Here is a 27,691-nt window from a genome sequence, read left to right on the forward strand (position 1 = left end):
GTTACTAAAGATAAATTGCATACCATAAAACCAAGAGTGGTATAAAGCGATTTCTCCAGCACTGAAGTCTGAGGGCCAAACTGGTCAGCGAATTTCAGTCCCCTTGAGTCTTAAATTCTGCCCACTTGGAGCCCTCTTAGTTGTCAGCCTGGTGAGGCAAGAGAGATGTGGTGCCATCTGTGGCAAAAGGCTTAGCTGGTTGGCAGTCGGGTGATGGGATCAGAGGCTGGGAATGACCCCCCGGTGTTGTTCCATTGGTAGCCTGTGGCAGAAAAGTAAAATGCTGCAACAGGATTTGGACCATCACTGCTATCTCGAGTGGCCCTGTGGGAAAATGAGTGGCTGACTGGTCTACTCGATGTCTTCCAATAAACTGAGCCTTGAAGCACCATTTTGTTTCCTTGTCCTTAATGTTTGTTTTCTATGGTGAGTGACCTTGCATTTATTGCCTGTGTCTTATCAGTCTTAGGGCTTGTAGATTTGCAGCTTAATGTTGCAGATAAGGTAGCCCTGTAGCCCTTGAAACCCAGGGAGGAAGAAAGGGCAGCTTCTTTTTGTGGGGGCTCTTCCTCTGCTACCAGGTGCAGCATTCTACACAGAAAAGTGAGTTGGGTTTTCTTTCCCTGAAATCTGGTTGCAGGCACCTATCTCTCATGCAATCACTAGCGTATTTTGGCATCATCTGATTCATCAATTTGTTAACCTCCAAGGTTTCTTAGCCATAAATCCTGCCTGCTGCTCACCTGTCCAGTGCCTCTCAATAACATCAGCACTAGGTCTGCGACTTCTTAATTGACTAAATCATTTTTTTTAAATACTCTGCTAAAAGGTGTCTCAGTTTAGTGATGAACTGAAGCCTATACAGTACTCCAGTTTCTTGAATTTCCCCCCTCCCTCAAAAAATAGGCCTCCATCTTCCTCTCTTCTAATTTCAGCAGGTGTGGGGTTTCCTTATGAGGTGGCCAGGGGTGACGTGTTTGTATTATTATTTTTTCTTTGCTTCACCTACCTCCAGCATTTTGCCTCATGGGAGGAGCTACTTTATGGAAATCTTCTGCTGGACTTGAAATCAAAGTCTCACAACAAATGAAACTGACCTGTAGAAAACATCACTTGAAATAAAGAGACAATGCATGTATTTTTTGTAAATGACATAATCTATAATAATTTTTTTTTAAAAAAAAAGTTTGGGAAGTTAGGCAGGCTGGATACTGAGTGTGTGAGATCACTGTACCTGCTGGTGATTGTTGTTGTTTTTTTTAAAAAAAATATCACACCAATATCTTGAAAAATAAAAAGTGGGGGGGGGGGAGTAGAGATCAGCTGCCATTTGCACAGTAGACTGTACCCCTTGCTTCCTGGTGCTTTGGAGGAGATCCCAGCTGAGGGTGATGTGGGGTTTTCAGAAAGTGTCTATGGAAACTGGCAGTAGTACATGTCTATTAACAAAGGGCTGTGTTTTGTTTGTTGTTCTGCTTCAGAACTTACTTGGTTCCTTTTTACTCATATGCAAATGTAATGCATTAATTGATTGGCTAATTGACCAAAACCCATATGACTGATTGGCTAGGATTTCTGTAACCCACCCATTGTAGCAGGATGTCATTGCAGTAGCTCTCGTTTGCCTGAAGCAACCTCAATAGAGCAGCCTGGCTGGGGTTGATGGGCTTTGTAGTCCAAAAGAGCTGGAGGGCACCAGGTTGGAGAAGGCTACTCTTAGAGAAAGCACTTTAAAGAGTCACATGTTGGCTGCAGTAGGGACTTCATGTGAGTGTATGTATCTATGTCGTAGAGAGCCACCATGCCTAATCTCTAACTGGTTCCTGGTGCAGCTGAAAATGGGTTTTGCCAGTTGCCTGGGAAATGTTTGCAGCATGACCTGTAAAAAAAATAATCATGTGTTATAGCAGCACTTGGCAAATGAAGTGCATGCTTAATGGAATTTCAGTTGCAAGGATATATCCTTGTGAGACTGGTTCATTCATCTGTTGTCTAAATTGATCTCTCTTTAGAGGCTGTTTTCTCAAAGAAGAAAAGAATGTCTTCTTCTGAATAGGATAATGTATTCATTTTGCTTTTTGCTTGTTTTCTGTGTTAATTCTCAAGCTTTCATTTTTCTCCCCCTCTTTTAGCTATGTCTGCATTTGAAATTCAGCCACTTCCAGTGGAGGCGCATGAAGGGAGCGTGGCTCGCTTTGCATGCAAAATCTCTGCCAACCCTCCTGCCGTCATCACCTGGGAGGTAAATCGGACAACCTTGCCAATAGCCATGGACAGGTACGGATACTTGGTTCTCTTGCACTAAACCTATTTATTACATCTGCATCTTAACATTCTTGCAAGAAGTTCAGGGCAGTGTGTATAGGGGTTGTCCCATTTTATTAGGGGACCGAGGTTAGGCTGAGAGAACATGATGTCACCCAGTGAGCTTAATGGCTGAACAGGGATCCAAACTCTGGTCTCCCTGGGGCCAAGTTCAGCCTCCTGCTCTGCTCATCATGCTGGTTCTCTGATTCATTCTGAAACTCTTCTCCCCTCCCTTTCCACAATCCTTTCAGAATAACTGCATTACCGATGGGAGTGCTGCAGATCTATGGTGTTCAACAGAAGGATGCTGGGAATTATCGCTGTGTCGCCACAACAGTTGCCAACCGGCGCAAAAGTGTCGAGGCAATGCTCACGGTTGTCCCAGGTATCCCGATAATATCTTGTTGACTCTAGCATTGTTCCATTGCATCACCTCCAGGCACTGACTTCCCTCATGGGACAACTGGCCAGATTTTCACTGCAGGTCTATTCCTTCATAATTTGGGGCCTGGTCCTAAGACTTGCTGTGCCACATTCATGTTTGGTGGGTCTCTGCGTGTATGTCAGCTGTGCATTTCCATTTAACTCTGCTTGCTTGTGCTTCTTATTTTTTTTAAGCCTCCAACATTAAGCTTTTCCACAAGCCATCCATCATAGCTGGTCCTCAGAACATCACAACTTCCTTGCACCAAACTGTCATCTTTGAATGCATTGCCACAGGGAATCCAAAGCCTATTGTTTCCTGGAGCCGTTTAGGTGAGTCCTGAAACCAATCTTTGGCTCTTCACTTTGGGCAAATTGAAGATGGTCTCCTCTTTCATTTCCATCATCATTGTGCCAGATGAGGAAAAGGAGGAGAGAAAGAGATGGTCCAGGGGTTCCTCTTGTTTCCAATGTGTGTTTTCACACACTTGCTGTAGAACCACGAGGGCAGGTTGGGGGCTGGGAGTGCAGTGATCAAATGAATGCTGAGATCAGTGCTGGAGGAGAATCCTCCAGGACTTCCCTAATCGGAGGCAATGACAGACTAGTCATTGTGGAAAGAGTGTGGGAAACTTGACAGCCACTTGCCATCCTCTGAAGCAGTGGGGTAGAGGGAGCTGCATTCCTCCAGGGGTCGTGCATGAGGAAGGTCTTAAGCTCAGCTATGCAGGCAGAAGGCTCCAATGGTGGCATATCCAGCTCAGTGTAGGAGGGACTCCCTGCCTGAAACCCTGAAGAGGCACCACTAGGTCTTTGGTTGAGAATCCTGGGTTAGATGGATCCAGTGATCTGACTTGGTAGAAGGCAGCTTCCTATGTTGAGGGTCACATGCCAGTGGTGTGGGGGTGCCGGAGTCCCCTCCCTCCATACAACCCTTCTCTGTCTCACACACAACGTACCCCATTCATATTTTTTCTCGCACACACCACATGGCCCCTTCCCTCCAACCATTCATATGCTTACAAGCACATGCTCCATTCATTCACAATCTCTCTCATGTGCACACAACCACCTATTTACATACAGAAGCATGCACCTCCTTCATCCATTCATTCTCTTACACCCACAATCTGTTTCCAACCCTTTCCTCTTCCCCTGTGGTCCTGGCCCAGATTGGGAGGCCCATGCCTGCACTTTGCATCAGGAAAAACCTCCCATTCACTCCAGTGAGATATAACCCCCCCATGCAAATTGCAGGTGTGTATTGTGGGGGGGGGGAGAGGCTATTGTGGGTCAGGATCTTAGGATGGTGGATAGGATTCCTTTGCTCCTTGCTCATCCAAATGTGCCCCCTGTGTCTTCTGTTCAAATTGGGGAAAGAAGTTTCCATTAACTTCAGGTGGAATGCCTTTTCCTCTGCAATTGCAGGCCAAATATGATCCAGACTAAGACTCTGGCATAGGGATTAATTCTTTTGCCACTGCTGTGACGCCAGTGCAGTTCTGGCCTCTGCACCTGCTGTCTTCATAGAAGAAAAGCTCCCTTTGGAGCATACGGGAGCTTTTTCCCAAACTGCAGCTGTGGCCATGCTTTTAAAGCTTCCCAGTCCCCACAGAGTCAGCTGTGCCAGTGCAAAGCTTGCACGCTGTAAAAGAAGCAGGATCGCAGCTGATGAGCAACAGCACCGCAGGCAAGACTTGCCTTGTTTAGAAGGATCTGGTGGCCATTGCCACTTCACAAATGGGATGTCTGGAATTGGATGTTGCCTGTTGGGGTCAGCTTCTCTACAGTGGTTGGAAAGTGTTTAAGAAGCAGGAAGCATGGGAATGTCAAGGGTAACGTCAGCACTGTTCCAGGACTGAAGAGGTTATGCCTATGCAAGTGTTTGGGATCAGGTCAGGATGCTTTCACCCAATTCTAACTAGCTGGATGTCCATCAAACAAATTCTAGAATGAATTAGACTGGAGGTGGCTCACCTGTGGTCCTCTCAGATGTTGTGGGACTGCAGGTTCCATCATCCCTAACCATTCGCCATGTGGGTTGATGGAAAGTCTACAGGTTAGCCACCTCTGGATTGGATTTTTTGCTAAAGTGTAGACTGGTGTTGAGCCATCGCAAAGAGAACCTGGGCAATGAAGGGAGACTCCAGAAGGTGGAATTGGTTTATCCACCACCAAAGAACATCTTCATTGCTGGCTTGTTTCCCCCAAACAGACCATAAATCCATTGACGTTTTCAACACTCGTGTGCTTGGGAATGGGAATCTCATGATCTCGGATGTGAAAGTACAGCACTCTGGAGTTTACATCTGCCGTGCTACAATTCCTGGCACACGCAACTTCACCACCGCAATGGCAACACTTGTTGTGCTAGGTGAGCTGACTTTGAAAGCCTCTCAGGGTTGGGTGTGAAGCAGATTTAGCCACTGAAGAAATGCTGTTGCTCATGCAACACCAGGCTTTGAGAACCTGCTGTACTCCGGATGTTTTTAACTACAATTCCCATCAGTCCCTGGCAGCACAAGCATACTGTGTTACTCTGGAACAAAGCCTTCCTGTTGAGTGGAGGGTCTTTTGCTTGGGCTGGTGAGGCTGAACTGAAAATAAAGCAGATGAGGAGGCTCTGTAGAAATGCTGTACAGGAGGCATTTTATATTAGCACAGAAGCAGAGATCCACTCATGTCACTTGATCTTAAATTTCATGCCTGTCCTAACCCAGAGGCTTGTAGTGGTGGGTGATGAAGCAGGGTATGGAACACCTGTAAAATAGCCAAATTGCATCTCATTAAAAATGGCTCCTACTTTGCAACTGCTTCCTGTCTCTCCCTCTTCCCACAAGAAAGCCACTCCGGACAAAGGTGCCTTGTAACCCTGCCCCCAGGTGCTCTGCATTTGGCAAGACTCTAGAGCAGGCATGGCCAAACTTGGCCCTCCAGATGTTTTGGGACTACAACTCCCATCATCCCTAGCTAACAAGACCAGTGGTCAGGGATTATGGGAGTTGTAGTCCCAAAACATCTAGAGGGCCAAGTTTGGCCATGCCTGCTCTAGAGGAAAGGGGGAGGTTTAACATATTCTGGGATCTTGCCTGAGAAAGATTTTGCTTTCAACTCTTGTTTCATAACCCCTCAGCTCCCCCTTCGTTTGTGGAGTGGCCAGAAAGCTTGACGAGGCCTCGAGCTGGCACAGCTCGTTTTGCCTGCCAGGCAGAAGGCATCCCAGCTCCCAAGGTGTCCTGGCTGAAGAATGGGAGGAAGATCCATTCCAATGGCAGAATCAAAATGTACAACAGGTGAGAACGGCCAGCTGCCCAATACCTCTGGAGCTATTGAGGACGTGTTGGTAGAAGTGCTCCTGCCAAGGCAGGGAGGTGGATTTGGGGGGTGTCACAGTGAAGAATTGGAAGGTCTGACCCATGGTTGGCATGGCGGTGTGTTCATTCAAGTGTGGCATGTGGATTGGAGCTTCTTTGCAGTTGGCGTTTTTTTTTAATTTTTAATAATTCCAATCATGTCCTTTCCATTATTTTATGTGCCTTTTTAATAGGAGTGAGCAGAATAAATCCCTAGCAATGGTACTAAATAACAAACTTATGTCTTTCTCGCCCTTGTCACCATGAGAAATGTCCAACCGCTGGTTTTAATGGGGTTTTTTGCACATGGTACATCCAATCACTTTTAAAAAAATAAAATAAAATAAATCTGTACATGTAAAACCAATGGTGGAAATATATGAAGCTGAGTTGGTGGGCAGTCTGCTCTTGCTTCTTTTTAATTTTTCCCTGGGCTCTTGTCGGCTGTCTGTCTGTCTAGCAAACTGGTGATCAACCAGATCATCCCTGAAGATGACGCCATCTACCAGTGCATGGCTGAGAACAGCCAGGGCTCCATCCTGTCCAGGGCACGATTGACGGTAGTTCTGTCCGAAGACCGGCCCAGTGCCCCTTGCAATGTCCACGCAGAAACTATGTCAAGCTCAGCCATCCTTCTGGCCTGGGAGAGGCCACTTTACAATTCAGACAAAGTCATCGCTTACTCAGTGCACTACATGAAAGCAGAAGGTAAGTATGGTATCTGTCTGATGAGCTGCTGCTTGGCTCCTCCATATTTAGGGCACAAGAGGCTTCCCTTAACCCATAGAATGGATGGTTCTGGGCCTTTTTGAGGGCAAGGGTGAATGAATCTGCTGCAGTCTTGAGGACCAGCATTCTCCCTGACTGGAAAGGTGCAGAGAGCCCTCTTGGAATATTTCTCCTCTGGCTCATGCAAATTCCTCCATAGACTTCTGCAGCATTTCCTTTTTTTACCTTTTACTCTCTTAATATTAATCTGATACCACTGGGATAAATCATATGAAGAATTGTAATGCGCTTGCGCTACCTAATCTCTGGGGTTTTGAGTACTAGTAATACACTATCTGGCTTGTGGTTCCCTTGAAATGAATGTATGGAGAAGTCGCTGGGCCTATTTTAAGGAGATCAAATAGCATGTGGCACTTATACTTCCAGTATCTTTTGAAAGCCAACTTCAATTGATGGTGTCATTACTCTTCCACTGATGAATCAAGTTTATATTCTGTGTGGGTTGTTGGGCCCCAGACTGTGTTTGGATGCATGTACCGGTATGTCTAGAATTGCACTTTAATATCTTCACCAAACTCAGTGCTAGCATTCAGATTGACCAATGGAGGAAGGATATGGTAGTTGTCCCCCTTCCTGCTATACCCTCCAAGCTTGACTACTTCAACATGCTCTATGTGGGGCTGCCATTGAAGAGTATTTAGAGCAGCCTTTCTCAACCTTGTGTCCCCAGATGTTTTTGGCCTACAACTCCCATCATCCCTGACCACTGGTCCTGCTACTTAGGGATGATGGGAGTTGTAGGCCAAAAACATCTGGGGACACAAGGTTGAGAAAGGCTGATTTAGAGGCCTCTGCTATGGAGGCAGAATTCCACTTTTTAGCAGGGAATAGATGGTCATGACTGTTGAAGAACTCCAGTCTTATGAGATCTGGAGTGGCATCTGTTGGCTTCCAGACATGGTTTACACGCCAGTTTCAACCTTTTAAATCGCCTGGGGCCACTTGAGGAGGCCCATCTCCCCATATGAGCCTGGTCTTGTAGGTGGAAGTGTAAAGGATTCTACTTCACCGAATCTCTCATGCCTCCCTGTTGTGTAGCAGTTACCTTGAGCAGTGGGTCTGGCATAGTGATCACTCAGAATGAGCTGCTGCTCTCTCTCAGCCTCTCTGGCCTTTTTAACTATTCAACATACCCAATATTTCCACACCTCGTTATGAAGGGTTGTTGAGGATTGCAAAAGAATGACCACCAAGTTGGTTTGTGTAAGAAATAAATTTACCTTCTTACATTTGCAAAACACATTTTATAGACCAGCTTCTGTGTCACCAGAATAAATACTGAAGGTTTCTGGAAATTACATGGGTACAATACGTCAACTGTTTGATAACCGATGGGCTGGTTAAAAGCAAGACTTGGCTGTTGATTCCCCCTGGTTAATTTATGTCCCTTGATGCTCCAACATGGGTCTACATGCCACCTCCGGGATCAGATGCAACATGCCTCTGAGTCCCAGTTGCTGGGGTCTGATCCAACAGCAGCTTAGCTCTTCTGACATCCTTGTTTGTAACTGCACTGTCCCTGGAGGGAAAGCCAAGAAGTTTCTTCCACTTCCTGTTGACAAAGCACTGCACTTTTCACACAAGCCCGATATTGCTCCATTCATCGTAAAGAAATGCAGCATTTCAAAAACGTGCTCCAAAAACCTGGTCATATATTCCCCCACCTGCCTCACAGGCTGAATAAAAGTTAGTATTGAATACAAATTGGGCTAGGGGCAGAGGTAGCAGAGAGAGAAAACAAACAGGTGTCTGCTGAGAGCTACTTAAAGAAAAGAAAAAAAGTATTTCAAATTGGGGATAGGGGAGATGTTTGTGGTACTAGGGAGAATGGGGACTTGATGAGGGAGCGTGTTAATTCCTTGTTAGCGATTAAGAAAAGGAACAAAGGAATGGCTGATTGGGTGGGAGGGAGGGGGAGGCTGCCTTGTCTTCTCTGCTGCCTCTTCTAGGAGGGGGCCTCCTTTCCTCCCCATGGAGTCTTCCCAGCTATTCAAGACAAGAAGGAGCCCTTTCAGTTTGGGTTCAGGGATCCTGTGTAGCAGGTCAGAAATCGTGCCATGCAGTTCCTAATTAACCAGCCATTAATTAGGGTGTTGTGAGATGCTCATAATCTTGCCTAATTAAAATGCTATCAAGTTAACTCAGAGCTGTGGGAAAACCGACTGGTGGAATTTTTGTTGTTCAGTTTGTAGAGAGGTTCTGTTCTTAGGAGGGGAGGCTTAAACTGCTTCAAGGAGCGAGATTTGTGGGTTTTTGTTTTCCCCCACAAAGTTGACAAGCAATTTGGCATGAATTGTGCATTAAGGAAGGGCCTCTGGCTGCCGCCACCAGCTGCTTTCTGCTTTAGAGCTTTGCTCTATAGGAATGAAGCAGGACAAAGCCCCCACCAAGCCTGCCATGCATTTATGGGGCACGTTTGGATGTAAATTGCTGCACTCATTAAGGAGGAAAAGCATGTTTTAAACTAATCCTTCTTGCTCTGTCCCCAAACTAAAACATGTACGCCGTCCTGTGTGCACCAAACAGAACAAATCTATTAACGGGATCCTTTGAGTTAGAATGGGGAGCCAGGGGTCCAGAGCATCTTCGTTTTGATTTGGTTGGTGTTTTTAAGCAGCCACAGTAGAGCACTCACCACCCCCAGGGTCCAAAATGAGAGGGGCTATAAAGCAGGAGATCCAGAGGCTGTGATGGCTCCCCTCTTGTGCCTTCCTGCTTCCTCTTCACAGTTTGTCGTGGTTTAGTTTTCTGAATGGCATTTTTAAGCTGATTCAGCACATCCACAGAGAGCTTTCTGTTCAGCACATCCCAAAGCCCTATGTTCTGTAGCAAGGCACAGTTTGGTAGCATGAAACTGTTTTCACTCAGCCTACAAAAGAAACCCCATTCTGGCCCAGCCCAAATATTTTTCCCAGAAATGCCCTATTTTAGTGGTTGGACTTACTTCCAAGTAAGAATGCCACCTTGTAGTTCAATCCTAAACCTCATTACATACAAGGAAATCTCCCTGATTTATTCTTGCCTGGCTTAGGGTGATTTAGCAGGTAAATTTTGATAAGATCGCAGCCTTAAACATATAATCCTGTAGAGAGGTTTCAGGTTCATTTGTTTCTGTAAATTCTTTCTGCATTCCAGGTTTAAATAATGAAGAATATCAAGTTGTTATTGGAAACGACACAACACATTATATTATTGACGACTTGGAGCCTGCCAGCAACTACACCTTTTACATAGTGGCCTACATGCCGATGGGAGCTAGCCAAATGTCTGACCATGTGACACAGCACACCTTGGAAGATAGTAAGTTCTTTTTTTAAAAAAATTAAAAAATCTTTATATCCTGCCTTTTCCCTGACAGGGACTCAAGGTGCTAAACAGCTAAAAACAGAAAAAGCAACAATTAAAGTGTGTGTGTGTGTGAGAGAGAAAGAGGACGAGCGACTTACCCTGTTATATCAGAGGGAAAACTGCTCTTCTTTCTGCTTCTCCTCCTCTTAGTCCCTCTGAGGGCTCCTGAGATCAGCTTGACAAGCCAAAGCCCCACAGACATTCTCATCTCCTGGCTGCCGATTCCAGCCAAGTACCGGCGAGGCCAGGTCGTCTCGTTCCGCTTGTCATTTCGACTCAGCACCGAGAGCACCGTCCAGGTTCTGGAGCTCCCAGGCACGACCTACGAGCACCTTTTAGGGGGCCTGAAGCCCGACAGCATCTATTTGGTTCGTATCTCTGCAGCAACTCGGATTGGCTGGGGAGAGGCCTCCCTGTGGACTTCTCATCACACGCCGAAAGCCACGAGTGTCAAAGGTGTGTCATCTTTTAAATTTAATATACCGTATATACTTGAGTATAAGCCTAGTTTTTCAGCACATTTTTTGTGCTGAAAAAGCTGCCCTCGGCTTATACTTGAGTGAGGCGGGCGGTGGGGACGGCGAGAAAGAAGCCCTTTCTCTTCGCTTGTGCCGCCACCCGCTCTCTCCAGTCAACCATTCCTTAAGAAGTGTACAAGAACAGCGGTTCTTTACTCTCCCCAGGCAGCTTGTTCCATTCCTGAACTGCTCGCATAAATGCAAACTTGGCAAAGGAGGAAGAGGAAGGAGCAGCCCAAAGGGCTGCTTTCGGGCTGCTCGTTCCTCCTCCTCCTCCACAGCAGCAAAGGTGAATCGGCTTATACTTGAGTCAATAAGCTTTCCCAGGTTTTTGTAGGAAAATTAGGTGCCTCGGTTTATATTTGGGTCGGCTTATACTCGGGTATATACGGTATGCCCAAATAATGGACCTTTCAACCGAAGTCACTGCAAAACATCTCTAGCAAGCTAACCTGAATTGCCCCTGGAGTCCTTTCCCTTGAAGTGTTGTCCTTGCAGCCCTGTGACTCAACTGAAGTTTATATTTGCTGCTTCATGAACTCATTGCACTTGCATTTTATGATATGGAGCATTAGTTTTGCACAGACTTTGCACCGGCTCTGTAGGCTGTGTAGCCGTGGGTGTGATGCACTGGACCTCCCAGGGGTTTTACAGGAAGGGAAGAGCCATGGCTTAGCGATGGTGTGTGGGAGAAACTCCCTGGCATTTCCAGGCAGGCCTGGGAGAGGCATTTCCAGGCTGAGCTAGGTGGATTAATGGTCTGACTCAAGATAAAGCAGCTTCCTTGTTTTCTGCTTGTTCCTCCAATGTGAAAAATAACCCCCCTTCTTTTCCTAGCACCAAAATCTCCTGAGCTGCATCTGGAACCCCTGAACTGCACAACGATCTCAGTGAGCTGGCAACAAGATTTGGAGGACACGGCAGCCGTCCAGGGCTACAAATTGTACTACAAGGAAGAAGGCCAGCAAGAAAATGGACCAATCCTGCTAGAGGCCAGTGACTTGACACACACCATCAGTGGCCTGGGTGAGTTTGCACACAGCTTCTGCCTTCTGTATTTCTGAAGGAAAAGCCACACTCATTTCACAGTAGACGTGAGGGGCAAAGCTTTTTGTTAGAGCCACTTGTGTAATGATGGGGAGATTCCCCTTTAAATGCATGTGGAGTCACTTGCTTGCCCTCAGAAGGAATGACTGGATTGAATTGCTTAAATATGGAGCAGCTCAGAGGTTATCTAAAAGCTGGTTTTCTTCTTGCATACAGAGGGACAATTAAGAGTCGCCTGTACTGGAAGGCCTTTGATCTGTGAGGATTGCTGTGCTTTATTCCTTAAAAATTCCCTATCCTGATGTTGATTCAGCTATATGCCTCTGCTGTTATGGGTAGTGTTTGTGGCTTTTCTCCTGCAGTTGGTTATTTTAATGGTTTTATTAGCTTATGCATAAAAATGATATAAATAAATATGTTCCTGAATGATGACATTTACCTAGGATTGTAGGAGAAATGCCAGAAATATATCTACCCTGGTTTTTTTTTGGTTTTCATTACTTGATTTATATACCCTCCCTTATGATGCAGTTACCGTATTCCATCAAGACAATGTACAAAATTTATTAAGTGGTGGTGGTGATGAAGGCATGATCTGGGAGACACTGTATACTTGGAGTTTCAAAAAACTCTTGACAAAGATACCACACCAAGGATTCCTGAGTCCTCTTGTGGATCAGGAATTAGCTAAGAAACAGGAAGCAGACAGAAGGAACAAATGGACAGTTCTCCTGATGAAGGGATATAGAATGTGGGGTCCTCCAAGGATTGGTATTGGGACAGGCGCTTTTTATCTTATTAATTAATGGTTTAGCAATATTTTGGCCAAGTGTGCTGATGGTGCCGACTTGTTTAGCGTGATAAAAATGAAAGGGGCTTGCAAGGTGTTCCACAAGGATCTTTCTGAACTAGGCGGATGGCTCTCTTACTCATTAAGATAGCAAATGTGATCCAGTGCAAGCAATTGTGAATTGATGCACGTTGGAGGTAAAACTTCACATACACGTTCATGGGGTCTGAACTGGCAATGACTGACCAACAAAGAGGTCTTGGGGTCACAGTGTATAGCTCAATGAAAATGTTGACCCATTTTGCAGCAGCTGTGAAAAGGGCAAATTCCATATTTGGGATCATTATGGCTTATCGCTAAGCACATAAATGTATCCCCTACCTAGGATGATTAGGAAAGGAATCTAAATAAAAGTTTTTTCTCTGTCTCTCAACATACTAGAACCTGGAGCCATCCAATAAAAATGAGTGGTTGGAAGTTCTGGACAGTCAAAAGGATGTTTTGCCCTTTATGTTTTTATATCTTTAAAGCTGTTTTGACTGAAATCTAAATAAGTAGCTGGGTGTAGTGTGATAACTTGGAGTAGAAAGGAGAAAAGGGGCACTAAGGAACTCCCTGTTTTTAAGGTGCCAGAATGGGATTTCCTCCCCACCTTGGGGGTGGGATGAGACTAGATGATTGACTGAATTGTAAGAATTAAATCATCACCGCAGCCAGGTCAACTGGCCTCTTTACAACACTTAGACCCCCCCCATATGTTATTACTCAGAAGAAAGAGATTTTTAGACAAGCAACTGCCAAGTCTTCTCAGTGGGTCAGGGTCCATATGTGGTCCTTTCAAGACGGAGGGCTTCTGGCTGGGATGGGACCAAATGAGCACAGACCAGAACACAAAAGGATCAGCAGTGGCTTAGTCAAAGAAGGGATGCCTCTTCTGTTAAGATGTCATTGATCTGTCTTTGGACAGTGTATCCTGCTGAAAGCATGCGGATACAGACCAGCACACCTGGCTCTCCTTATTGCAGAGCATTTCAGAGCCTTGCTGATTTGGCTCAGGTGTTGCACAGAAGGCTGCAAAATAAACCAGGATTTTTAGAATCGATGGATCAGTGAAATGGCACAGGTGAAGTTTCATAGTAAAACGGGCTGGGATAATCATTTAAGGATAAACGTTGTCACTGCAGTTGCGGCCGCTTAGCAAATGCCCTCTAATGCAAAATGCAACTTGAGCCGGCATAGTTGTGTTGTCACATTGTGAACTGCCTGCTCCAATACTGTGGAGTCTCTCCCGACATGCATGCATGCTGGTCACCTAGCGTGTTTCCGAAATGGTGTCACTGCTGGAAAACTTTGTCCACTGGTGGTGTTCCCTTTCTCCAGCTCAACTTCCCAAAGAGCCTGACTGTAGTTGTTAAATTACACAACCATATGTCACTAGTTCCTAGATCCATTTTTGTTTTGATGGCAACCTGTGAAAGGTAATTTATATTTGGGGTTACACTTCATGCTGTCATGTAGCTGCACCTTGGAATCCAGATGATGTCACAACAGAACCAGTGATGTCATTTTAAGATTGCACTTCCCAAACTACCGTATTTTTTTTAAAAGAGTTTATTGGTTTTCCACATTAAACAACAAATCACAATAAATCACACAAATACAATAAAAACACAACAAATACAAAAAGAATAAACTAAAAATAAACATTGAAAAGAAAGAAAACTTATACATACCTAAAACACGAACACTGGAACACTAAATGCTTAATGTTTAAATCTAATTTCGAATCTTATATAGGGGACTTCCCCCGTTCTCTCAACTGCGTTCAGTTCTAATTTACTTTAGTAACTTTGTAACTAATTTCCCATCATTCATCATTATTCTTATTGCAATTTCAAACAACTAGCTTATCTCATATAACTTATTGCTATGCACTTCCCAAACTAAACAACTTGCAGAGGGGCGGCCATGCTGGTCTGTAGCAGCAAGCACCTGAAAGGAACATAAAGGCCTAGCAGGATTATTAGGACAGAAACCTTTGTGGACAATCATCAGGCTCATGAAGCAATGTTCTCAAGTGGCAGGCAGGTATACCCAGGTATCTGCCTGCACGCATGTGGAGCAGCTTCAGCAAAATTACTGGGGCCTTCGATCTGGATTAACTGGTGTGAGGATTGCAGTTAAGATGCTGCTATCAGACTGTCTGCTCTGGCAGCATTCCCAGTTATTCGTGTGGCAGAATTAGGAATCTCTGGGTTCTTTGTTGCTGCCCTCTGTGACATTTTCTCCCCCTCACCTCCACCACATGCTGTCAGACCAGATCTTGTCTCTGGGTGTTTGAGTCTCTCCTTTGTGCCTACTGTTTATTTTTTAACAGAATTTTTCGGCATGCTGTCTCTTTTCCACCCCACCCCCTGTGTCAGTGGGACTAATAAACACAGCAGCCGTGTTCTGGGCTGCTCTTCTCCAAATAAATATATTGGCACACTTAGTGACATTTATGTCACAACTTTCCCCTTCCCCACACACATTTATTTTTCTGCAGGATATGCACAGACATATACACCCCTGCTTCCTGCTCCAGTGTAAAATTCCGTCCCTGTTGCCACTTGGCTTTCCTGCAGGAGCTGACTCTGTGGAGCATGCCTTGCATTTTTGCCCCTAATTTTAATCCTTCTGGCTCCCCACTTTGCAGAGAAACTTCCCTGTTGTGGCACTTGGCACATGTCTTCCTCCAGCTTTTGTTTCTGTAATATTCTCCAAATATTTCTCAGCTTCCTGTGGGTGTTTGTTTGTTTGTTGGGAAGGATCTCTGGTGTGCAGCAAAGTGTGGAAACCAAATCAAACAAGGAAGGACACACAGCACCCATTTTCATAAGTTCTTAATACATCTTTGCCTTGCGTGCTCAGGGACAGAGTTGGGGGAGTGCTGGACATTTGGGGTTGGAGATTATTTGAGGGTGGGATGGGAGAGAATTGGAGCTTCAAGAGGGGGCGATTAGAGGTAGAGTTTGGGAGTGGCAAAACCTGTACTACCTGGGGATTATGCTTTGAAATGGTTCTGAAGGTTTCTTGAGTACCTTCTGGAGATCTTTAGGATGGTTTCTGTCTTTTCTCCCTGCCCTCTAAAACAACTATGCTGCCTTTAAGATAATATCCTAGCAAATGCCACAGTGCTCACGCAAAGGCGATGAAGGAAGGAGAAGCTGGGGCTCTCTTATCACCTTACTCAAAAGAGGCAGCCTGGGCAGTGCAGAGGTCAACCACCTCTGCCTTCCTCTGACCCTTTTGACTGTTTTCCTGGAGAACTCCAGGAATTCACTCTCTGGGTACTCGGGACAGGATAGGCTCTGTGTCTTGTGCTTTAACCTAATGGTGGCTGCTTCCTTTGTGTTGCAAGAATTATGCCAGTTGGCTTGAGTAAACCTTCTAGTGGTGACCCTGGGCTCATCCTGGCTATTCTAGTCCCACAGATACCTCAGTTTAAGTTTTTCACCAGTTTAAGTTTCCTTAAGGCACATCATGAAGAAGGCTTTGCAGAGGGGGAAATGCAATGGGATATGCTTGGCTAACACACTTGCTATTGTGAAAAGTAGCTTTGATAAACACAACAACAACAACAACAACAACAACAACAACAACAACAACAACAAATTATATTATTTATAACCCCGCCCATCTGGCTGGGTTCCCCCATATCTAAAAACATAATAAAAACATCAAGTGTTAAAAAACCTCCCAATACAGGGCTGCCTTCTTTATCTCCTTGACATCTGAAGGGAGGGCACCACTACCGAGAAGACCCTTTGCCCGGTTCCCTATAACTTTGCTTCTCGCAGTGAGGAAACCAGCAGAAGACCCTTGGAGGAGGACCTCAGTGTCCGGCCTGAGCGATAGGGGTGAAGACGCTCCTTCAGGTATACTGAAGGTATTCATCACATGCTGTGTGATGGCTTGAGATTCAGGTTTGAATGAAGGAAATCCGGGTTCAAACCTCTTTTCAGCCCTGCAGCTATCTGGGTGGCCTTGGACCAAATGTGCTTCTCTCTGTTTAACCTGAGCTGTGAGTTAAGCTGTGGCTCTGTGTCATGGGGAAAGAAGGGCAGCCCCCCTCAACCTTTTGCCATTTGTACCACCACGTCTGAAGTGATAGAGCAGCCTCCAGGGGAGTCTAGCTGCAAAATGTCTTGGGGAACCTGATGAATCAGCAGTTGTGGACCAACAGCAGTACCAGGGCAGTGTGACGGAGTGAGAGCAGCTTCACTCTTCCTTTGGGAAGCATCCACACAACCATATAACAGCACCGAGAAATGGAAAGGACCAGCAAAACAACACGCTCACATGGAAAAGTTGTTGTGAACACTGCATTCATGGCTTTCAGGAGAAAGGGTCCTCTTTCTTCTCCCCCCCACCCAACCCCACCAGTACAGTGGCCTATATTTTCTGTTGGTAAGAATCTGTTTGTAAGAATCCCAGCTTGAATTAATCTCAGTGCCCCCAAGTTGTGAAAAACTGAACATGATGAATTCCCACTGTAGGGAATTTGTAGGATACGGAAGAGGTAAGGTGATATCTGTGGGACTCCCCATTTGATAGAACCCGCCCAAGTTTCTGTTGACCTCCACATTCTCTGCCCCAGGCTAGCCTGAGGTTGGGCTTTTGCAGCTAAAGTAAACGTAGACATAGCCAAACGTCTGTCTTGCTTTTAAAGAAACACCACAGGAAATCTTTGCACTAGAGGCAGCTAATAGTTTGTGTCCAAAGAAGAGAAGGACATCTTGCTGCTCTTGGGAGGAAGTTCACCATGTGTTAGTGGATAGTTTGGCCATACAGAATAATAAATATTGTGATCCTCTGGTTACTGCTTGCACTTGGGCAGGTATTTACTTTCTCTGATTCCATCCTTATATTAAACTTATTCTGTGGGAAGAGGGTTTTTTTCTGTCCCAGGAAAACTAGTGGAAAGTATTGTTAAAGATAAAATGACCTAGCATATAGAAGAATAAGCCTTACTGAAGTAGAGTTAGCATGGCTTCTCCAAGGGTAAATCCTGTTTCAATAGTTCCTTGAGAATGTCAGCAAGTATATCAATAGAGGTGATCCAGTTAGCATAGTGTAGTACAGCTTTCAAAAAGCTTCCAACAAGCTTTCTCACCAAAGACTCTTTAGTAAGCTCACCAGCGCACGGAAACGCCATTTACCTTCCCGCCGGAGCAGTACCTATTTATCTACTTGCACTTTGACGTGCTTTCGAACTGCTAGGTTGGCAGGAGCAGGGACCGAACAATGGGAGCTCACCCCATAGCGGGGATTCGAACCGCCGACCTTCTGATCAGCAAGCCCTAGGCTCTGTGGTTTAACCCACAGCACCACCCACGTCCCTTAGCAGTCACAGGTAAAGGTAAAGGGACCCCTGACCATTAGGTCCAGTTGTGTCCGACTCTGCGGTTGCGGCGCTCATCTCACATTACTGGCCGAGGGAACCAGCGTACAGCTTCTGGGTCATGTGGCCAGCATGACTAAGCTGCTTCTGGTGAACCAGAGCAGCGCACGGAAATGCTGTTTGCCTTCCCACCAGAGTGCTCTTGCAGTGTGTAAAGGACTTAGCCCTATTATATGAACAAATAATTGCTTGGGGCAGCAAATGTCCCCCCTGAGGCACAATCCTTAGAAATTATCCTGCACAACCTCCTTTGCAATGAACACGAGTGTGCAAAAGCTCTCTCCTTCAGGCTTTACAATACTGTACTTGTGCCCATTGTTTGGTCCCAGCTCCATGCGCTGCTCTGGTTTTACCAGAAGCGCCGCAACCCCAGAGTTGTCCGCGCATGGACCTAATGGTCAGGGGTCCCTTTACCCTTTACCTTTACTTGTGCAAGAGAACAATGCTTGGTTATGCTGCTTTGAGGGTTTTTCATGACCAAAGCAATCCCCTTTCCAGCTCCTCATAATGCCTGAGCCACCAAAACCCTTGTCTTTTTGTGGGAGCTCTGTGCAGAAGATGCAGCATTGCATATTCTTAGGAGAGTATGTGTGAGGGGCTCAGTTTCTTTGACACACTCTGAAGTTTGGTGCATGTTGCCTCTTTGCTTTCCAGTCCCTGGCAGGTGATTGGGCAGGCAGAGATGGGCATAGCCAAGATTTATTTTAGAGGGGCATGTATGGGGGGGTGGCAGAACTGAGTTGTCTGTGATGCAATTGGTCAGTTCAGTATTTTTATTCATTTACTTGATTTGAGGGGGGCATCTACCCCCCTGACTACATCCATGCAGGCAAAGTAGGCCCTGTACCAAACTGTGTGGAGGATGTGGACTCTTTAAGAGTAATAAAATGCTGCTGTAGCCTGGAACTACACCTTAGCAACTGCCCATAAAAACTAGGCCAGAGTAAGACTAGGATGATGTCAGAAGATTCCAGGAGTCCTATTTGTTGACAGATTTTGAGGGTGAGCTGTGAGATTATTTGGGCTCTGGGTGTGAAAGCCAGGATGGCCAATGGCCAGGGGTGTTTGGAATTGTTACATGTCAAGGGCCACAGGTGTCCCACCCCTGAATATTGAGCCAGGTGGGCCAATTGGTCTGACACAATCTGAAGAAGTGTGCATGCACACGAAAGCTCATACCAAGAGCAAACTTAGTTGGTCTCTAAGATGCTACTGCAAGGAATTTTTTATTTTATTTTGTTTTGACTATGGCAGACCAACACGGCTACCTACCTGTAACTGGTCTAACACAGTTTGCAACTTGTGTTTATGTTTCGCTGGGTTTCCTTGGTGGAAAATATGCTGTGTGCATTGTCCAAGGGGAATTCCAGGGTTACAATCCTGTGGTGTCAGGAAGAGTGTTTTCCTTCTCTTGTCTGTGTGTTCAAAATGTACTAATGGCATTTGGGGCACTGAAGCATCCGGATGGGCTGGCTTGTACAAATCCACATGCCACATCCATTTGCCCATCTATCCTTTTTATCCTAATGCAGCAAATTGCTTTATAGGTGGAGCATGCCCCCCCCCCCCCGCAGGACTGAAAAAGCAAGTGCCTTTGTAAGCTGTCTGCCTGACCTGCAGCCCAGAACGCCTGGAAGAGCCAGGCTTCTTGGCGAGAGTCTTCAGCTTGCAGATGGCTTTGCAATGAAAGCTTGCTCCTTTCTGCAGTGCAAGGAATGATAGATGGTGTTTTCATTTTGCTGCTCCAAGGGGTCAAAGTGCCATCAAGGGCTCATGACAGCCCAACAGAGAAATGTTAGTTCTGAAAGGAAATTTATTTCATAGCTCTAGGGGAAGTTTGGGGGCCCTGAATGGATTCTCTCAGTCAGTGTGTAAAAATGTATTATTGTTCATAAGATAACGCTGTGTGCCCTGTGCTTGATTGTAGGTGTTGCTGTGTGACAGCCACTAAAATCGATGCTAAAACAAATTTTGTAGCATCTTCTCATGGTTGAGAAGCGTTTTAGAGGGAGTATCTCAGTCAGAGGATGAATGAAGAGCCCATGAATTATTTCTGCTCTTTCTTTATCTGTGGAATCCTGGAAAGCTGCTCTCCTGTTCTCTGGAATTCATTTAGAATCATAGAATTCAAGAGTTGGAAGGGACCCCAAGGGTCATCTAGTCCCACCCCCTGCAATGCAGGAATATCAGCTAAAGCATCCATGACAGGTGTCCATCCAACCTCTGCTTAAAAGCCTCCCAACAAAGAAAAGTCCACTACCTTCCGAGGGAGACCGTTCCACTGTCAAACAGCTTTCACTGTCTGAAAGTTCTTCTTGTTGTTTACTGGGAATCTCCTTTCTTGTAATTTGAGCCCATTGGTTCAGGTCCTACCTTCTGGAGCAAGCAGAAAACAAGGTTGCTCCATCTTCTATGTAACCGCTGTTCAGATACTTGAAGATGGCTATCATATTACCTCTCAGTCTTTTCTCCAGGCTAAACATACCCAACTCCCTCAACCATTCCTCATCAGGCTTGGTTTCCAGACATTTTATCATCCTGGTCACCTTGGCATTTGCCAGCCTGGCTAATCTGGGGGAAGAAGCTGCTTTGTCCCCACTTTTCAGGCAAGGCCACTGTGGGATTCCAATGCACCAACAGACTTGCTGAGGTCTTTCTGTGAACGAAGAGCTGCTCTCTGGGCATGGCAAACTCACATGGTGCAGGTGTGCTTTGGGTGGCAAGGACATGACACTTTCCTGAGCGCTTAAGAGGTCCATTGTGCTCCTTTCAGGTGGCTAGTTTGATGATCATATGCATTGGGTTCTGCAGATAATTTCCTTTACCAACTTCCTGTTGGAAGTACCCTGCTGCATGATATTGCTATAGAAGCACACCTCCAGACATTCATTTATTTTATTTTTTTCAAAAGGTGGGTGGGTGAAACAAGACTCGGATGTCTTGCCCACCCCCCTACAACAAGGCAGCTTCTTCAGCTATTACATGCTGATGAGGTTTTGTCACGGAAAAGTCACCCACATAACACAGGACTGAAATGTGTTTTCCCCTGATTGTGGAGACTGGTCAGGAGTCCAGGGGCTCCTCCCATCCCCCCTCCAACCTGAGGTGGCCTCCTTTTCTCTGTAATTCCATTTAAATGATTGTTGTCTGCGAGGTGAGTTTTAGGGGCCATCGTCTCATCTTACAAAGCAGAGCCAGTGAACTGTGCTCAATCCTTTGGGCAGCAACAAAAGGGAGGAAGGGCTCCTGGCAGCAAGAGTGAGTGCAAGGGCTCCAGATTGGAGGATGGCAATAAGAAGATGCCAGAAGCCTGCTGCAAAACCAGATTAATTTTTTTAAGGCAAACCCAAATTGCCTTTTGTCAGGCAAACCATCATTTAGAAGTGGACTCAGAACCATGGCAGGAGCTTCCAGATGCCCAGGCAAAGCTGGACTGCCTCCTCTGCTTGTCATTAGCTCAGCAGCACTCTTGTTCCTTTGGTGCAGGAGCCCCTGGAGGTGGAGCAATGGCTATAGATTATTATTATTATTATTATTATTATTATTATTATTATTATTATCTCACTCATCAATTGATGGTCCCAGGACAGGTCACATAAAAATATAACATTAAAAATAGTTTATTAAAACACAATCACAAAAGTAAGGTGGGCCCCAAAATATACATCTCAAGTGTCAAAACCAGGGTAAAGAGGTGTGTCTTCAGCATTCTCCAGAAGCTGTATAATGAAGGTTCCAGGTGCAACATTTGTGGTGGGAGGGGAGTTCCACAGCTTAGGGGCCACCACGGAGAAGGCCTTTTTATGGGCTACCACACACACACACACACTATGAGAAACTAAGAAGAGAGCACACTTTGCCAATCTCTGCACCCAAGAGGGACTGTAGGGAAGGAGGCAGTCTTTCAGATATTTCTGATCTGTCAGTTCAGACCTTACGTGAGCCAGTTAGTGCACACACGGCTGGCAAAGCTGCTTCAGACCATGGCTTCTGATTTTGCTTGGCTGGCTGGCTGCAAACCATAGTTATCCAATTCAGACACCAACCAAACCACAGTTAATGTTACCACTAGTGGTGTTTTGACATAATGTTTGGACAAAGCCGATGTGGCTTCATATTCCTGGGGCTCTACCCCACTCCTCACCCCCAATGCATGCCTTTATATATTTTAGCCTAGGACTGGGACATTTTCAGAGGCTTTTGAGCTGTGTTGCTGACCCCCAACTTTTTAAAGAAAGCTGCTTGCAACTTCAGAAGCACAGCTAAAATTAAAATAAAATAAACTTCTACTTCAAGTGGAATTGCCATGCAGGGTCTTCATTCATCTGTTTTCATCCCCCCCCCCCCAAAAAAAAACCCCGATTGCGGTGCTTCACTTGGAAATCAGGCCTTGCCGCCCCAGGGAGGCCTCTCTTCTCCCTCTCCCCCCCTCTCCTTTTTCCAGGGATGTGGACAGTAAGAGCAGTGATGTTTTTACTGCCAGCCCGCTGGGGTGGGGGGCAGTGAGGTGATGTTTGTCCGGAGGCCCCTTCAAGGGAGCAGAGGCAAGTCACCAGAGAATTGGCGTCTTTAGATTTTGACAGATAAGCAGGAAAAGGCAGCAGCCAACATGGACCCTTCCATCTGGTTTCTAGCAACCTGGGTTTTTATGCAGTTACTTAGTTTGTGGAAGAGATAGCAGAGATTGGAGGCCCCCCCAGCAGTCACCTTTCAGCTGGAGTGTAAACCACTGCAGTTGCCTGAAGGGTTAGCACGCCTCTAAATTTTTTGATTTAAGAGGCCTCTTGTAACATTAGTTAGGTTACACCTAACGGTTAGAGTGGACCAGGGTTCAAATCCTCACTCAGCCAGTCGACACCCTCTTAGCCCAGTGCCTCTCAAACTTGGGTTCCCAGCTGCTGTTGGACTACCACTCCCATCATCCCTGACCGCTGGTCCTGCTAGCTAAGGATGATGGGAGCTGTAGTCCCAACAGCAGCTGGGGACCAAGATTTGAGAAACACTTTCTTAGCCTAAACCTACCTCACAGGGTTGTTGTGGGGATGAAAAAGGGAGGGGGAGAACCATGCATGCCACCTTGAGCTCCTTGGAGGGAAAGTGTGGTATATAAATAAATGAAATAAATGAACCAACACTGAAACTCTGCCTCAGTTACAATATTTACAAGCGTGTATTTGACTTAACTAGCCAGTCTTCTTTGATCCTTCACAGAAGTGATGCATTGATGAGCTGCTTCCCCCCCCCCCCCGCCTCTATCAGTGATGAGAGGAAGTAATTTTGGAGGGGGCCCCTCTCCCCGCCCCCCTGCCTCCCCCTCCTCTTACTCTGAACAGCCTCCTCAGCTCTTGCACCAAACCTGGCTGCCTCCTCCTTTATTTATGCCTTGAACTCACAACGTCTTTGCTTATTCTCGTAATCGGTTTCTGGTGTATTTACATTTCTGTGCTTCAGACGTGCATTTCTAAGGATCGGGTTTCTCTCTCTATGGGCCGGCTGTTCCCACCCTTCCCCCCTTCCCCAATTCCCCCGGACCTCTGTTGCTTGGAGCAGACTCTAGCGAGTCCCAGATCCCATGTCAAAGGCCACGACCCAGATGTCAGAGCAGCCCTTTCTGCTGGCCTCCTCTTGAATGATTATCTGGAGTTTATTGTGTTGGAGGGGATGGGATTGGGGGCAGCCCAGTCACCCCAGCAAGGCTCTGCAGCCGGACTGCAGCTCAACAATGGAACGGGGAGTTTCACAGAAGCACAAAAGATTAAATTAAAGTTGGACATTTGGCCAGAGAGGTGTGTGCCTCAGAACCACCCCCGGGCGACCCATAATTCTTCCTGTTTATTGTTAAAGAGCATTTTTTAAAAACCACAGCAAGCTAACCTGAAAAAATTCCCCTGGGCGAAACTTTCATCAGGTCAGTTTGGCTGAGAATTAAGAGTAAATTGCTGACTTGAAGTCCCTGCTGCAACAAGGCCTCCAATAGATTTTCTGCTGGATCTCATATTTTCAGGTCAGAAGCAATATAATGTCCAGTGGCACAGCTTAATATGTGATCCCATTTTTAAAAAAAGAAAGAAAAAGAAAGACTGTTTCCCCTCCCAAGTCTTTAACAACAACAACAACAACATCAAGACACATATCCAATTTATTATGAAATGTTATCTTTGTCTTCTTGCTCACCCCCACATCCCCTTTGCTTTCTCAAACCTTCATCTGTAATGAATGAGAGGCTTCGGGGTGGGGTGAGGGGTGGATTCTCTGCTCTGAAAGAAGAGAAAAGCCACTCATGCTCCTGACCTCGGATTCCTTCTTAATTTTATCTAGCCCTGACCTGTTGGCTCAGTTCTGCCGTCTTTGGAAGCTCACAAACATGTAGCAGCTGAAAGAAACAATGGCAGGGTTTTTGGGATTGCAGCATTGCATTTCTGTAACCTCCATGTAAACAGATACTTTCATGCAAAACTTTTGCCAGGACACCCCCCCCCCCAAAAAAAATTGTTGTGACCATCAACAACAGGACCCTCTCCTCAGCCTCTGATTCAGGACCAGCAAGAGAGAATGGGTCTGTCTGTCTGTCTGTCTGTCTCTCTGTTTGTTTGTTTGTTTGTTTGTCTTTTGCTTCATGTACAATTGTGGGAAATGAATTCTGCCCTCTTTTTGACCTTGCTAGCAACCAGGGAACCTTCTGTGAAATGTGGTTTTAAAGGCATGGGGGTGATTCCTGTGTGCAGAAGATTGGCAAGGATTTGAACACTTCCATCCAGAAATTCTCCAATAGTTGTGCAGAGATTTAAAACCAATTCTTGGGGAGGGCAAGAAACTTTGTCAGGAGGAGATCCAGTTAGCTAGGAAAGAGGCCATACCTTTTTTATGAAAAGGAGCACAGTGGTCTCCCCCTTCTGTCAATTATATGGCACTGGGCATACTTAGGGCAGCCACCTCATTTTGTTGATAGAGACTTTAATATAGATGAGGAGAACATCCGGCCTACAGGCCAAATACAGGCTTCCTTTTCCAGCCCTCAGGGTTCCCATTGGGCCCACACACCCAGCCTTGCTTTGTGCCTTCCTCAGGTGCTTTGGCCTGGCTGGAAAGGTGAGAATCACATCTGTTGCTATGCCCACTTTTTGCCCCTGCCCCACAAAGGTTCCCCACCAAGGAAGGTGGCACTCAGGCTGAAAAAGTTTTCCCACCCTCTACTTTATTAGCTTTGTGACAGGCAAAAGTCCAACCAGTGCAGCTTCTCCCGCTTTTACATGCAGAGGTCATAGAAAGCTACATCTCTTGCATAGCCTGGCACACACACCTCTTCAGGGTTCTGCTGCAAAAGCATGGAGGCAGCTCTGTGCTGACTGATGTAGTTGCAGCAAACTGAAGCGGTTCCTCACAGCACCACGCTCATCTTCCTCTGAAAGGCCAGGGGGCTGTGGCGGTGGGAGAATCTGTCTCGTTGCCTTTTATTTTGGGGAGGCTGAAACCATCAGAACAGCTGGACTTAACACCGGGGCTGGATTGGAGATCCAGTGCCTAGTCTGGACAGACTCGCTTGCCCTTGCTGTTTCACTTAATCCCGTCTGTTCCAGCGGTTGGGTAGATCCCCTGTAAGTGGAGACAGTCTTGCCTTGATTTTGTTGAACCTGTGAATTTGGGGAGCTTTAATTGCTTCTGCCACCATCTAACAGGACATTTGTGCTCCTCAGTCAGAAGTGTCGCTGGAGACACAATGTTAACCTCCAGTTCACATCCCTTCTTCCCCTTGCTGATTATTTGGGATTCTTCTGTGGTATCAAAATCTCTTCAGGCAAGGCTGCTCCATTTCTTGCCTTTCGCTGTATCTTTGAGGATTAGCGAAGGAAGGAAGGAAGGAGCTGGTGCTGGATTTCATTAGAATAGATCTTTTTTTACATTTGCCTCTTGCCATTTCCCCCCAGTGCTTTCCCATGGGGGTTGGGGGTGCAGCCTGCAGTTTTGCCTAAACTGAGGGTGGGGAACCTCAAGAGTCTCTTCCTCCTTCAGGGGAAAGTGCAGGAGCCCCCTCTGGTGTCTTGCTGCAGAATGACATCCCCTCCAGATGCTTGGAGATCAAAGGACCCTTTTGGAGGAGGGAAGCAGACAAAGGGGGGGGGAGTATAAAAGGACAGGAGGCGCACACTGCTGAAAGCGGGGGGGCGTTCTTTGTCATATCCTCCTCCAAAAACACAATGTAGATATTGGCACACTGTCTTGCCTGTTGAAGAACTTCAACTGCAGATAAAAAGGTAAAGGTAAAGGGACCCCTGACCATCAGGTCCAGTCGTGTCCGACTCTGGGGTTGCGGCGCTCATCTCGCTCTATAGGCCGAGGGAGCTGGCGTTTGTCCACAGACAGCTTCCGGGTCATGTGGCCAGCATGACAAAGCCGCTTTCTGGCGAACCAGAGCAGCGCACGGAAACGCCGTTTACCTTCCCGCTGGAGCGGTACCTATTTATCTACTTGCACTTTGACGTGCTTTCGAACTGCTAGGTGGGCAGGAGCTGGGACCCGAGCAACGGGAGCTCACCCCGTGGCAGGGATTCGAACCGCCGACCTTATACGTTTCGTTAAAAGTTTGTTAAAGCTGAATTCACTGCAAGTACCAGAACTTCTTATTTATTTACTGTATTTTTATCCCAACCTTCCTCCAAGGCTCTCAGGGCCCCATCCCATTGTTACCCTCCCCTGTAAGGTAGGTCAGGCTCATAGCTGTCAACTTTTTCCTTTTTTTTTTTAAGGGAAATTCCCTTATTCCGAATAGGATTCCTCGTAAGAAAAGGGAAAAGTTGACGGCTATGGTCAGGCTAGGAGTTGGTGACTGCCCTGAAGTCACATAGAGAGCTTCATGGCAGAGCAGGAATTTGAACCCACATCTCCCCAGGGCTTAGGCTGATGACCCAACACAAGGGTGGAGAGATGGAGAGACAGTGGCAACCCAGCCAGCTGGGGGATGAAGGGAGTTGGAGTTCCCCACCCCTCCTCTAGCTACTCCACCAAGCTGTCCTTCACCTGATGGGTCACACCTGCTCATCCGAAAGCTTCCAAGGGCCACAGCTCAGTGGCAGAACAGCTGTCTCACATGAAGAAGGCCCCACCATCAGAGCCGGAGCTAACTGATGTCACCCACCCCCAGGGATGATACCCAGGGCGGACTACACCTACCACCACCCCCTTCCTCTGCCAGTGCCCACCACCTGTCTCCTGCTGGCCTAGGTAGGGCTGGGAAAGGCTTTCTGCCAGAAGCTCCAGAGAGCCGTCGCTGCCAGTAGGTGGATGTAGACAACTCTGATTTGGGGGACCAAAGGATGCAACTTCTATGCAACTCCCCAGGTGATAGTGAGGCCTCTCTTCCTCTTCTGCTGGTAGCACTTGTAACAATGGGTACACAAATTCTCAAATAGCACCTATAAGTGTATAGGGTGTTTCATATTCATGAAAGCAGACATCTTCCTATGCCACTGAGCCTGTCCTTAAATACAAAAGGGCAAGCAAGGAGTTGGGGCAGCCATGATGGTCATGGTGTTAGCATACAGGGGAGCTTCTTTGGCCATAGAGGTGCCCCTCCCAATATGTCATCATGGAAGAGATTAAATGAAGGGCGTCTTTCACTGAGGCGCCCTGCAGAGTTCAGTGTCTTGAGCTGTCTGAGTCCAGTGAGGAAGAATCT

At 46.4% G+C, this 27,691-nt stretch overlaps 1 protein-coding gene across 1 annotated transcript in view; it reads left to right on the forward strand.

Annotated features, from left to right (window-relative positions):
- The first annotated feature begins 2,115 nt into the window (after positions 1-2,115).
- The window catches only part of PRTG (protogenin), a 31,654-nt gene continuing 6,078 nt past the window's right edge, over positions 2,116-27,691 (forward strand). Inside the window, 9 exon segments of the mRNA XM_033167414.1 lie at positions 2,116-2,277; positions 2,559-2,692; positions 2,926-3,063; positions 4,946-5,104; positions 5,864-6,023; positions 6,544-6,791; positions 10,008-10,172; positions 10,371-10,676; positions 11,576-11,764. Coding sequence (XP_033023305.1) covers positions 2,135-2,277; positions 2,559-2,692; positions 2,926-3,063; positions 4,946-5,104; positions 5,864-6,023; positions 6,544-6,791; positions 10,008-10,172; positions 10,371-10,676; positions 11,576-11,764 — 1,642 coding nt within the window. The 5' untranslated portion in view covers positions 2,116-2,134.

Source organism: Lacerta agilis, chromosome 13, assembly GCF_009819535.1.
Source record: "Lacerta agilis isolate rLacAgi1 chromosome 13, rLacAgi1.pri, whole genome shotgun sequence".
NCBI lineage: Eukaryota > Metazoa > Chordata > Lepidosauria > Squamata > Lacertidae > Lacerta > Lacerta agilis.